This window comes from Pogona vitticeps, chromosome 1 (assembly GCF_051106095.1).
Source record: "Pogona vitticeps strain Pit_001003342236 chromosome 1, PviZW2.1, whole genome shotgun sequence".
Taxonomy (NCBI): domain Eukaryota; kingdom Metazoa; phylum Chordata; class Lepidosauria; order Squamata; family Agamidae; genus Pogona; species Pogona vitticeps.
In genome coordinates, this window is record NC_135783.1 from 120,412,096 (window position 1) to 120,424,973 (window position 12,878).

Below are 12,878 nucleotides of genomic sequence, written 5' to 3' on the forward strand. Positions count from 1 at the left end.
ACTAAGTGTCAAAGAGAGCAGGGCCTCTGCACCTTTTTGAAGTTGTGCAAAAGGAGAAATCGTAGCAGGTGAAGCCTGCCATTGCATAGTATTGCAACCTGATGGAATACCCTCTTCTAGACAACGATGCAATGTAATCTGCACATCTAGATTTTTTTTTTAAAAGTCTCTCCTTAATGTTTCCATGAAGGGTTATTGAGAATGATAATCTAATATAGTCACTGGGTAATGGTTTCTATGTTGTGAATCCTGTAAGCACAATCATGAATTGTTTATTTTTGCTCAGTTGCTTACATACATTTGTGAATCGGGGGGTGGAAGTGGTTTCTTTCTGTGAGTGAAACAAACAGGGATCCTTTTGCCCAGCTGTTGACATCAGCCAAGTCACATCAAAATAGTGGCATGCAAAACACCAGCAGTAATTGAGTGCTGAGACTGAAGTATTACAAAAATGTTAAATCTATATTTTGAACTATAGTGCCATATAATGATGCAGAATAGTGCCACATAATGATGTAGTATAAAATAGAGTGTTTACTAAAAAGAATTCAGGCATACATCACTGAAGAGTGGTTTCAGTAAACAATTTTTGTTCTTGTTTAGTCGTTAAGCCATGTCCGACTCTTCGTGACTCCATGGACCGGAGCACGCCAGGCCCTCCTGTCTTCCACTGCCTCCCGGAGTTGGGTCAAATTCATGTTGGTTGCTTCGCAGACACTGTCCAGTCATCTCATCCTCGGTCGTCCCCTTCTCCTCTTGCCTTTGCATTTTCCCAACATCAGGGTCTTTTCCAGGCAGTCTTTTCTTCTCATGAGATGGCCAAAGTATTGGAGCCTCAGCTTCAGGATCTGTCCTTCCAGTGAGCACTCAGGGTTGATTTCCTTTAGAATGGATAGGTTTGTTCTCTTTGCAGTCCAGGGGACTCTCAAGAGTCTCTCTTCTCCAGCACCACAATTCAAAAGTGTCAATTCTTTGGCGGTCAGCCTTTTTTATGGTCCAGCTCTCACTTCAGTGCCTCGCTACTGGAAAAAACATAGCTTTGACTATGCAGACCTTTGTTTGCAAGGTGATGCCCCTGCTTTTTAAAATGCTGTCGAGTTTTGTCATCGCTTTCCTCCCAAGAAGCAGGTGTCTTTTAATTTCGTGGCTGGTGTCACCATCTGCAGTGATGATGGAGCCCAAGAAAGTAAAATCTGTCACTGCCTCCATATCTTCCCCTTCTATTTGCCAGGACCAGTGGCCATGATCTTAGGGGTTTTTTTATGTTGACCTTCAGACCATTTTTTGTGCTCTCCTCTTTCATCCTCATTACGAGGTTCTTTAATTCCTCCTCACTTTCTGCCATCAAACTAGTATCATCTGCATACCTGAGGTTGATGATATTTCTTCTGGGAGTCTTAATTCCGGCTTAGGATTCTTCCAGTCCAGCCTTTTGCCTGATGTATTCTGCATAGAAGTTAAATAAGCAGGGAGACAATATACAGCCTATATAATATAAATCTAAGTTACTTAATTCTCAATATACTGACCTAGCAGTGATCAGCGGGAGGGTCAGATCAGAGGGTCGGTGGAGCTGGTTACCTCAATACTGCTGGCAGGAAGGAAAACTTGAGCTCAAAACAGATATGTGTTGTATCTGTTTCGAGCTCCAGTTTGTGTTATTTAGAATGACCTCTTCTGTAATGGTTTGTTTCGTCCCCACATCATATCTGCCCCTTCTAGTTGTCTCCGGGATAGCCTTTATGTTAATATCTTCCATATTTAGATTGAACCAATAATCCACAAACACATGTAAGTATGAAAATGTAACAAAATTAAGTATCAAAAAATCAACAAATGATAGCAATAAATTACTACAACAAATTAAATCAATAAATTACATAAATAACAACAACCGTTGGATCGGGGAATAATACAGCATTCACTACAGTCCAGATTTTAAAATAAACGGGAGGTAGTGCTCTCCATGACAAGCTGTCACCCTTACTGGAGAAGACTGGCAACTTGGAGTTGCTTCCCTAGCTATAGGGCAAAACCAACATTCGCTGAGGAAAAAATTCTAATGGAGGGCTAGGCCAGAAGGCTCCCCCACTGCCAACCGCCATTCTGAGGTTTCTGGTTACTGTATCTTTTTGTATAAACCTCTGAGTAGTTTAACCTTTGAACTAACACAAGCCTCTGGCTGATTTCCAAACCTGATTGTGCCTTGGCCTTATCTGTTTAAATAATCAAAACCTTTTATGACTTAAGGAAGGGAGCCTTTATACTGTAGTGGGACAGTTGTAGCAATTAGGCAAAAAGAGGGAGAGCTAACTTAATGAATCAGACGAACAGTTTGTAAGTCTAGTTACAAGTAAATCCTTTTGAATCTTTTGCAACTAGCCATGTAAAAGGCTGCAAGCTCACAGTTTATTCTGTTTGTAAACCATGCAAAGGACTCGGCAAAGGAGCTGCCATTGGGGTTCATGGCCTGCCACTTGTTTATAAGCAAGCTTCCTGATTGTGTGTATTTCCCCCAAGGTACACTGTGCTTTTCGAGGTAGAAACACCCACAGCTCCCTGATTCTGGCAATGCTTCTCTTCTGTAGCCATCAACATCAGGGTTGAGGATGCCACCTCTTAACTTGTTTAAGCATTTCAGAATTTGAATTGTTTGAGTGTGCTAAAAATGGGAGGATGTTGTCATGGCTGCTGTTGAACCAAATGTGCTAAAAACTGTGAAGTTTCCCTCTCCCTCCCCCCTTCCTTTGAAGGCTGAAAGCAAGACTTGTGCCCTTCAAAACACATTCAAATGCCAGCGTCACATACTGAATAGCATAGGCATCCTTCAGTCTCGAGAGACTATGGTAACATACTCTGAATCGAGGAGTGTCCTCTCCAGAGCATGAAGCCCGGGTAAGGTAATATGGAGGATAGGCTGTTACCCAAGCAGCAGATCCCCCCTCTCCACATTGCTGAAATGGTCCAATGGAAAGGCAAGAGCCAATACAACTGGTTCCAGCAATGTCGCAGGAGTTGGCAGAACGACACATGCTGCCTTCGGGACTCCAGCTCCGGATTTTGCCTCGAGGTTAACTCCTGAAGCCTTTTCCATCAGTGGATATAGCCACAAGGCAGTGGAGGTTTGAAATTGGAGTTTTCCTTCTCCTAGATGGGCTGCCTTCCATGGCTGACGAGCCCCACCTACCCGGCACATACTGAATAAGACTCTGTGAAATTCTGAATTTGAAAAATGTATTTCATGTGAATATTACACCTGAACTCTCACACACCACACACAGAACAAAGTATACAAAGACAATAGAATTCAGTGTGATGATCTGTCACTTTTAGTTTTTTTTAGGGTAAGATAGGCAGATCATATAATCACAGAATTGTAGAACTGGAAGGGACCCCATTATTTACTCTCTTAGCAACACATTGAAATTTTGCATTCTGGAACCAACTTGAGGTCTAGGGGGAAAATATGTTAGTATCCAGCTTGGCCCTTCAGCACTGCTTCTTGAATTAGATGTTACATTGAAATCTTTCTCCTCACCTGCCTTTTATCATTTTATTTCGCTTAATATTTTGATCATTTTTGTGCTTTTATTGCATTTCGGGGGGGGGAAAGACAGTTTCCGTTGATAACCTTGACAATGTGATTGGCACACCTAAGGTTTCCTCTTGAGTAACTGGGCAACCATCCAGAAAATGAGAAGCTTCTTACTGTAGCTCATTGAATGAATAATAACTTCAGTCATTCATCTTATTCATGGCTGGAGACATGACAGCTGATTGTATGCACCAGATTCTTTGTGTAGTCATTGTTGATGGGTTCACTGTGTTTGTCCAGTGGATACGCATGCACCATACTATAGGGATGCTGACATCAGTCAATGCATTTTGTGGATGGTTACTGTTTCTCAAACAATTTAAAAAGAATTTGCTCCCAAGAACTCCTATAGTGTGAACTATATAAACTAACCATTCGGGGTACCTGGTCAGAAGGGGCAAAAATCTGTTTGTTGCATAATAGGCAGAATTCTGAAAGTGGAGGTCTTCCCTATCACTGAGTCTCCATACTAGATAAAAGTTCTGCTCATTGATTTCTGGTTGTACTATGATATTTAATGCTCAGGAATCCTGCCATCCAAACTTTGGGCAGTTAGGGATTCTACTTACATGCATGATTGATCGTAAGTGATGCTGTTTTACCTATGAATTTTTATAATGAAGAACATCCTCCCTTAATTCTTCAACATGTAATTAATTAATATGTGTTAAAAAATTTCTCCAGATTTTAGCTACATCCACTTTCAAGAAGACTCTTATGTGGAATTTCAGGGTTTCCATTTGCATCCACAAAACAACATCAGTTTAGAATTTCAGACTACTGGATTCCAGGGAGTCCTTCTATATATTGAACAGAGACCAACAACAGTGGGACGTTTCTTTATTCAACTCTACATCAACCATGGTTTCTTACAGGTAATCTTATAGTCTGTTCTCTTATACTGATGTTTAAGCTATATGCTTTTTCTTTTTACAAGCATTTATCTAATTTTTCCAGGTATTGTGCTTACAAATGTCCAGTTTAGTGTAGTTTAAATGAATCCATTGCTTGAATTGCCCCCTTTTTGAATTCCAGTACAAGTTATAAGCAGGACACTTAGGAATGATATTTGTGGGTAATAGAATAGGAAAGCGATGTGGGGATTATCTCTTGGTTAATGTACAAAAGTCAATTAAGACATAAAAGTCCTGTTTATACATTGCTGTTTCTAGGTTCTCGGCTGAAAACAAAATATTTCTAATGCACTGAACCATGAGTTAGTATGACATACATCACAAAAAATATTAAAGTTCCTGGACAGAAAACCAATCAACCAACCAGCCAGCCAGCCATTCAATTAGTGAATCAGTCAGTGACTTGTAGGTGTTAATCCTTATGTTGCTCCTCAAAGGTTTGCTCTAACTTTGATTACATCAAAAAAAGGTGATTCAAAGATAACTGTTATTTTTCCCTTAATCTTCACAGTTTTCTTGATGCAGAACTATGAAAACTGATGTTGAAAAATACAGACATATGTGTAATATTTATTTTTTAAAAATAGTGCAAACAATTACTTTAGGATACAACATTTGATTAACCTAAGCTGACAATCCACATAGATATACAAGGTAAAGCAGAGAGCTCTGTTGTACTAGATCGGATTACTTACCATCTAACCCAGCACAGTTTGATATTTTGAAATCATATTCTCATTATAACTTTACCAATATCACATACATGGTTGTCCAAGGACCTGTCAGTATTGTAATTTTATGAGAATGACTGATATCTTAAGAACCAAGTTCCCACAGTTCTTATTATTCAAGACACATTCTTGCACAAGAAACACCACTGCATTTTTTATGAAGAAGTGTGAAAATGTGAAAAATGCACAAAATGTCCTAATCATATCCAACAGGAAGAAAACTTCTGAAAATTTCATTCTCATGACAGAGAATGAAACAAACAAAGATTCACATTTGCACTACTGTTCTTCATAACAAAATATGTGGATAAGCTGTAAGCTACACAAGTATGTCATTTTATTTATTTATTTATTTATTTATTTATTTTATAAAAATACTATATAATCATAGTATTGTTGAATAATGGAGTTGAAAGGGGCCTATAAGGCCACTGAGTCCAGCTCCCTGGTCAATACAGGAATCCAAATAAAAGTATATTGACAGGTTGTAAAATTTTCTATTGCATTTTCTATTCTTCTTTGTATTGGAGCACTCACCACCTCCTGAGGTAATTGGTTCCATTGTTGTACTACTCTAATAGGTTGTTTTTCCTCATATTCAACAAAAATCTGGCTTCCTATAACTTGCCCACTATTATGTATCCTGCACTCTGTGACGATCATGAACAGACACTGCCCCTCCTCTCTATGACAGTCTTTCAAGTATGCTATCATTTCTCCCCTCAGTACTTCTAGTCTTTCCTGAAAGGATTTGATTCCCCTGCTCATCCTTGTTGCACCTTTCCAAACTTGTTCCAATTTGCCCACATCTTTCTTAAAGTGTGGAATCCATAACTAGACAGAATACTCAAGATGAGGCCTTTGTTGTTGTTTTTGTTTAGTCGTTTCGTTGTTTCCGACTCTTCATGACCCCCATGGACCAGAGCACGCCAGGCCTTCCTGTCTTCCACTGCTTCCCAGAGTTGGGTCAAATTCATGTTGGTAGCTTTGATGACACTGTCCAACCATCTTGTCCTCTGTCGTCCCCTTCTCCTCTTGCCTTCGCATTTTCCCAACATCAAGGTCTTTTCCAAGGAGTCTTCTCTTTTCATGAGATGGCCAAAATATTGGAGCCTCAGCTTCAGGATCTGTTCTTCCAGTGAGCATTCAGGGTTGATTTCCTTTAGAATGGATAGGTTTGTTCTCCTTGCCATCCAGGGAACTCTCAAGAGCCTCCTCCAGCACCACAATTCAAAAGCATCAATTCTTTGTCAGTTTGCTTTCTTTATGGTCCATTTCTCACTTCCATACATCGCTACGGGAAAAAAACATAGCTTTGACTATGCGGACTTTTGTCGGCAAGGTGATTCTTTGCTTTTTAAGATGCTGTTGAGGTTTGTCATTGCTTTCCTCCCAAGAAGCAGGTGTCTTTTAATTTAATGGCTGGTGTCACCATCTGCAGTGATGATGGAGCCCAAGAAAGTAAAGTCTGTCACTGCCTCCTCCATATCTTCCCCTTCTGTTTGCCGGGAGGTGATGAGACCAGTGGCCATGATCTTAGTTTTTTTGATGTTGAGCTTCAAACCATTTTTTGTACTCTCCTCTTTCCCTCTCATTACGAGGTTCTTTAATTCCTCCTCACTTTCTGCCATCAGAGTGGTATCATCTGCATATCAGAGGTTGTTATATTTCTTCCGGCAATCTTAATTCCAGTTTGGGATTGATTAGATGAGGCTTAATCAATGCCAAATTGCTGGGAACTAGTACATCATGGAATTTTGAAACTATATTCTATTAATGCATTTAATATAAAAATATAGTATAATTTTATTTTCATTGAACGTATATACACTGTATACACATACAATGAAATTCACAAAGAACACTCAGAGACCAGACCAAAACCCACACACCCTCATAACAATCCTAAAACCCAGAACCCCTTTGCCCTTTTGCAACTACATCACACTGTTGACTCATATTCAGCTTGTGATCTACAACAATTCCAAAACCCTTCTCACTTGTGGCATTCCTGAGCCAACTATCCCCCATCTTCTAACTGTGCAGATGGTTCCCCCCCAGTATAAAACTTTGCACCTATGCCTGTAAAATTTCGTTCTGTTGTTTTCAGCTCAGTGCTCAGGGTTCTAAAGAGCTTTTTGCATTTTATATCTGTCTTTCAGTTATTAGCTATTCCACCCAATTTTGTCTCATCTGCGGAGTTCACAAGCAATCCCTGCACCCCCTCATCCAAGTCCAATAAAAATGAGAAGACTATCTGGGCTCAAAAGTCTTTGAGTTTCTCTCCCAGAGCTCCAAAGTCTGATGTTATTTCTTCATAAGTCATCTTGGCTGTGTAGCTTGTCCCCATGTGGATAAGAAGAAAGGGATTGTCATCTGTGGGTTTTATGAGTGATGGTAATCCTTCTGACACATCTCTAATCTATTCTCCAGGAAGACAGCATACCTGGTGGTCCATGGATCTTCCTGGCCTATTTCCATTTCAATCACTTGCAGTAGGCAGTCTCCTACTACAATTTCTCTCTCTCTCTCTCTCTCTCTCTCTCTCTCTCTCTCTCTCTCTCTCTCTAGGTTGTGAGTTATGTGACTCTGTTTGGCTGAACATTAGCCTCTCCCATATCCTCCTGCAGGGTCTCCTATATGTCTTCCTCTGCATGCTGTCTACCAGATTCCTCCTCAAGAATCTGAAAGCAGTTTTATAGTTCCACTGGTGAGGAGTGTCTTCTTGTTCTTTTGCTCCTATCTGTGACTGTTTTCCATGGTGCTTCCGCCACTATGTTCATTCTCCCCTCCATAGTCTCCTCCTCTGCTTTGTCTTGCTGTTTTTCCACCTCCAGTGTCTCTCCCTTGGCTACTGTTGCCTGAGAGTTCTGTCTCTGTACTCTTCATCTTCTCTTATAGCCTTAGGCATGCCCACTTGCTGCTCCAGTTCTTTAATTTTTGTCTTCCAACAATGCAAATAGTTTGCACTTGCTGCATGTGTGCACAGTGTTGTTCTCAGGAATGAAGAGAAACATTGCACACATTTTGCAGGTCACCATCACTGAAGTGTCTCCTCCCACCATAATCCTTACTACCCTTTTTTTACTTTCTTCTGTTTATCTCTTAGTACCCTTTCCTTTGGTTTTTTAGGGTTTTTTTTCTGTCTTGAAGGATGCTGGGAATATCCACTAATATATAACTATATCCAGAAAACAAAAATATTTTTAGAGGTGTCCACTTTCAAATTCCTGTTCGCTTACTCTGGTCACTTGTTCCCTGGGGTCTCTCAGATTTGTTCCTGTACTGTGCTCTGTTAGAAATCAGCAAACAGAAAGGCCCTACCAGTTCTCACAGCTGCTAATTATTGCTCTCAGCAGTTATCAGGGCATGCCCCTTCCTCTTAAGCTGAGCACAGGGTGCTTCTGAATGGGGGATTCCCAGGGATTACCCCATGTCACTTCCTGTTGTTAATCTAAACTACTTACCTCTCTGCCTTTGTATCCTTGGTCTCCTCAGTTAGGAGTCAGCAAAAAACGGGGGGGAAAAAAGATTTAGCCTGAAATGTAACCTTGATTACCATTGACAGCAACAATAATAATGTCTACATGAAGCCACTGAAAATTAAGGGGAACTACTCATACCCGGTCATATCTGAAATAAAGTGAAATATCCATCATTTTCTTTTAAAACTACTGTATATACCCGAGTATAAGTCTAGTTTTTCAGCAAAAAATTTTGGCTGCAAAAGCACCCCCTCGGTTTATACTCGAGTCAGTGTCAAAATTAAATATAAATAAATATAAATAAATGTTCTTCCCCTGCAGTGCGGGTGTTCTCCAGACTCCCCCATTCATCTGCGGGCGCCTGCAGCCTCTGTGGGTGGTCTGATGACTCGGGTTAAGTATACTGTATTTCTGCTTCCAGGACACTCCCATCTTCCTCCTTCTGCATATTCTATGTACCCACCTTCCTCCTCCATCCTCCGTCTCTCTCCATCTTGTTATGCAGCAGTAGAGCAGTAGATAAGCACAGCATCCAGTATACTGGGAGAGTTTCTGGAGAAATTTTTGTTGCGGGGGGGGGGGCCAGACAGGATAGGTGGAGACGGTCCCATGGCAATATTGGATTCCTATTACTGTTGGGGGTTTTTTGCTTTATTTATTTATTTATTTATTTATTTATTTATTTATTTATTTATTTATTTATTTATTTATTTATTTATTTATTTATTTATTTATTTATTTATTTATTTATTTATTGCTTTGCTTTGCTTTGCTTTGCTTTGCTTTGCTTTGCTTTGCTTTGCTTTGCTTTGCTTTGGTCAAATGTCCAAAAACCACCGAGGCTAACTTCTGAAATCAACAACATTTAAAATCCCTGCTATGCTGCAATTACAATATATCATCCTTGGATTTCTCCCCCCCCTTTTTTTTTTTTACAGTACCAGTTTGCATGTGATGTCCAAGAAGAAATTAGAAACATCAGTACTAACGTTAGAGTGAATGATGGACGGAAATACAAAGTGCGAATTAGGTAGGTTTTTTTAATATTTCTTATTCAAAATAGTCAGATCAGCCTGAGGCATCGCAGTTTAGTTGATCAGCCTAAATGAATTGGTTTGTTTTTTGCTCACAGCCAGTGATGCAGCCCTAACTTTAAGGAAGTCAGAAGGAATTTGGCACTGACTTTGGTGAAAGAGAGCTCAGTAGCATAATGATCAAGCAAATAATGTCATTCATTAATATATATTATATGTTCCCATCTCAAAAGGCTTTTGGGAGCCACATGCTTTGCCTTCTACCAAGTATTCCTTCTATGACACATATCCCAACTGGATTTTGGGATGTGTGCGTAGGGGGAGATAGTTCTAAGAAGCAAGATGCACCCTCCCCATAAGTCCTGATTCCCAGTAGAATTGCTGGCACCCATGCACTGGTGGTATCAACCTTCTGGGAGCAGCAGAGCTTCAAGCTTTCTTGATTTCCATGGATTGAGCAAGGGCCTCACTTCTGACTCAGCCTCTGGCTATGTGTCATCCACAGTCTGAGGTTCCTGAGTTCTAGAGCAGGGGTCTCAAACATGCGGCCCGGGGGCCATTTGCGGCCGCCCGGGGGCCATTTGCGGCCCCCCAGATGATAGTTTGTGGCCCTCGCCTTGCCTGCCCCCCCCCCAAAGTGCCCACACATTCTCTGCTGTCAAGAGTAAAAAAAAAGCTTTGCCTCGCTCGCCGGCTCTCTCCCAAGACAGCACCTCTCGCACCCTCCATCCAGAACTGCAGCCTGCCAGCCAGCCCACCTGTCTGTTGGCTAAGGAAACTCCTGGGCAGCTTCCTCAGGCTCTTGCTCCGCTTGGCGGAAAATCTGATGCGGCCCAGCCTCACCCAGACTCTGCCTCTAGCAGCCCCCAGGTAAATTGAGTTTAAAACCCCTGTTCTAGAGTGTCAGGTTCACCCTTGCTGGAGGATGCTTCCAACATGACACTCGGTTCCTTCTGTAGAAATGTAATGATTGGGTTGGACTTGGTGGCCTTGTAGGCCCCTTCCAACTGCACTGTTCTATGATTTCTATGATCTTCAGCCCCATATGGCAGGTACAAGGAGTTATTGGGGCTCCATGACTTGATACCATGTCTTGTCAATCTCAGCATTACCCAAGTTCTCACCAATGTAATGCTAAACCATGGTTGAAGATTGAAGTTCTCCAAGAGAATAGGGGAGCAATTTGCTGAGGGTAGGGAAGGACAAAGAGCACGTGTCACTGACGCTAACTGCTGAAATGTAAAAAAAACAGTTTTCAAGGGACTGGCATGAGGTTTGTACCAGTCCATAGTGACTAGAGGCAACTGCAAAATAAAATTAATAAAACTGTGCACATTTTATCACCTCAATTATTTATTAACTAGCTATACTATGGCACCATGAATTCCAATGAAGCAGAATACTTTAAAAATTCAATAAGTAAGTTAATTGAGCAATAAGATATGACAGGAACATTTTATTAATTTTAAGTGCCTTAAGACTGAGACCTTAGGCCAAGTGCTTTTCTTCGCCACTGCTTGTCATTAGTAGATCTTATCACACACCATGAAGTACCTTATTGGAATTATAAAATATTAATTTTCAGAGAAAATGTGAAAAGAAGATGCTATGAAGTTTTTTAATGTGGACATAAACCCTGAATTAGGTGAAACCTACCCCAACTAGTTTGAAGATGCTAATGGTAACATCAAAGGATTTCATTCAAACAGACATAGGAATTATGGTTTCATCTGGAAATTTCCTACTGTTTGCCCCCACCTTCTGATGACAATAATAACTATAGTTACAAAAAAAAGCAACTGTCTCCCATTAAGTATAGTGAAGTCCACATTCCTCTCAGGAAGATTCTCATGTTTTATTGACTTGGCCTAAACCATGGTTTCTTATTTGTGTGGTGCTCTTCCTTTTCTTATATCCTGGCCAGAGGTCAGAAAAGATGGAACTGTAATTGAGTAAAACCAGCAATGCAGAGTTTTGGTCTCTGGGAAAGACACATAAAAGAGGAGGAAAGCATTAGACAGCTGGGGGTTACTGCAGCTCGCACACATAGGAAGAACTATTCGTTTGTGTTATGTTTGAAATGAGTCACTGTGTTCACTGTAGTAGTTCTTTTAGAAAGCCACTTTGTGGTACCTGTTTAAGACCAAAGGTGGCCCATATGGTGTGTGGTGCAGTGCCACACTTTACTTTCACCTGAATTGGGAAGTAAAGTACTGCACATCATAACATAGTGACATCCACATCCCATCCCACTGGAAAAAGAGGAGAAAGGTGTGAGGCAGATGTTCCCCTCACCCACACATCCTCTGCAGACTGCCCAAAAGTTGGGGTGGGTTTGGGAGGGCATTTGCCTCAAGTGCCACCAAGCAGCTAAGTCCTAACACTGGATCAGACTTGTTTCTGGCAGAGAGAGATGTACCTGAAGAGAACTGGGACTGCCACAAAACACTTTTTGGAATTCACTGGCCTGTTCTTAGAAGTCACCTGTATGCCTTCCAGCCATCAAACTGCAGACCAGGCATATTTCAGGACTTGAAGAACCATCTGGGGTGACTTGACACGAGACAGAAGCTGTTTCTTTCTCTTCCCATACAAAGAAGCAAAGGGATGGGCAGCTGCTGTGTGTCAGACAGCTGAAACAGGAATGGGTGGGCAAGGAGGTGATGCTGACAGTGTTGACATCTGGTGCAACCCTCCCCCATCAGAGCTGGTAGGAGAGTAGCAGAAGCTCTTGGAGCAGGAGGAATTGTGCAAGCATAGGAGGAACAAATATCTCATTGCTCTGCGCTGCTCCCCAAGGTGACTATGTCATTGAGAAGTACAGTGGTGCCTTGACTTATGAATGCCCCTACATGTGAACATTTTGACTTACGAACAGCTCCGTTCACAAAATTTTGCTTCAACTTGCGAACGGAGCTTCGACTTACAAACGAAAAAAATGGGGGGAAAGCGGGAAATTGACTTTGGACTGCCTGGTACTGTAATTTTAAAATGTAAAAATTGGTTTAAAAGGTCCCTCCCTCCTTCCCTGCCCTTTTTTTAACCTTAGGTCATCATAGGGTAAAAAAATTCTCCCCCTAGTGGTAGAGGACGGATTAACTGCTTTTGCATTAGTTCCT

General features: G+C 41.1%; 1 protein-coding gene across 1 annotated transcript in view; it reads left to right on the plus strand.

The window, feature by feature from the left end:
• Window positions 1-12,878, plus strand: part of LOC110073003 (eyes shut homolog) — a 112,517-nt gene that overhangs the window by 11,585 nt on the left and 88,054 nt on the right. Inside the window, exons 3-4 of the mRNA XM_078386662.1 lie at window positions 4,280-4,470; window positions 9,664-9,755. Coding sequence (XP_078242788.1) covers window positions 4,280-4,470; window positions 9,664-9,755 — 283 coding nt within the window. The remainder of the gene's footprint in view (window positions 1-4,279; window positions 4,471-9,663; window positions 9,756-12,878) is intronic.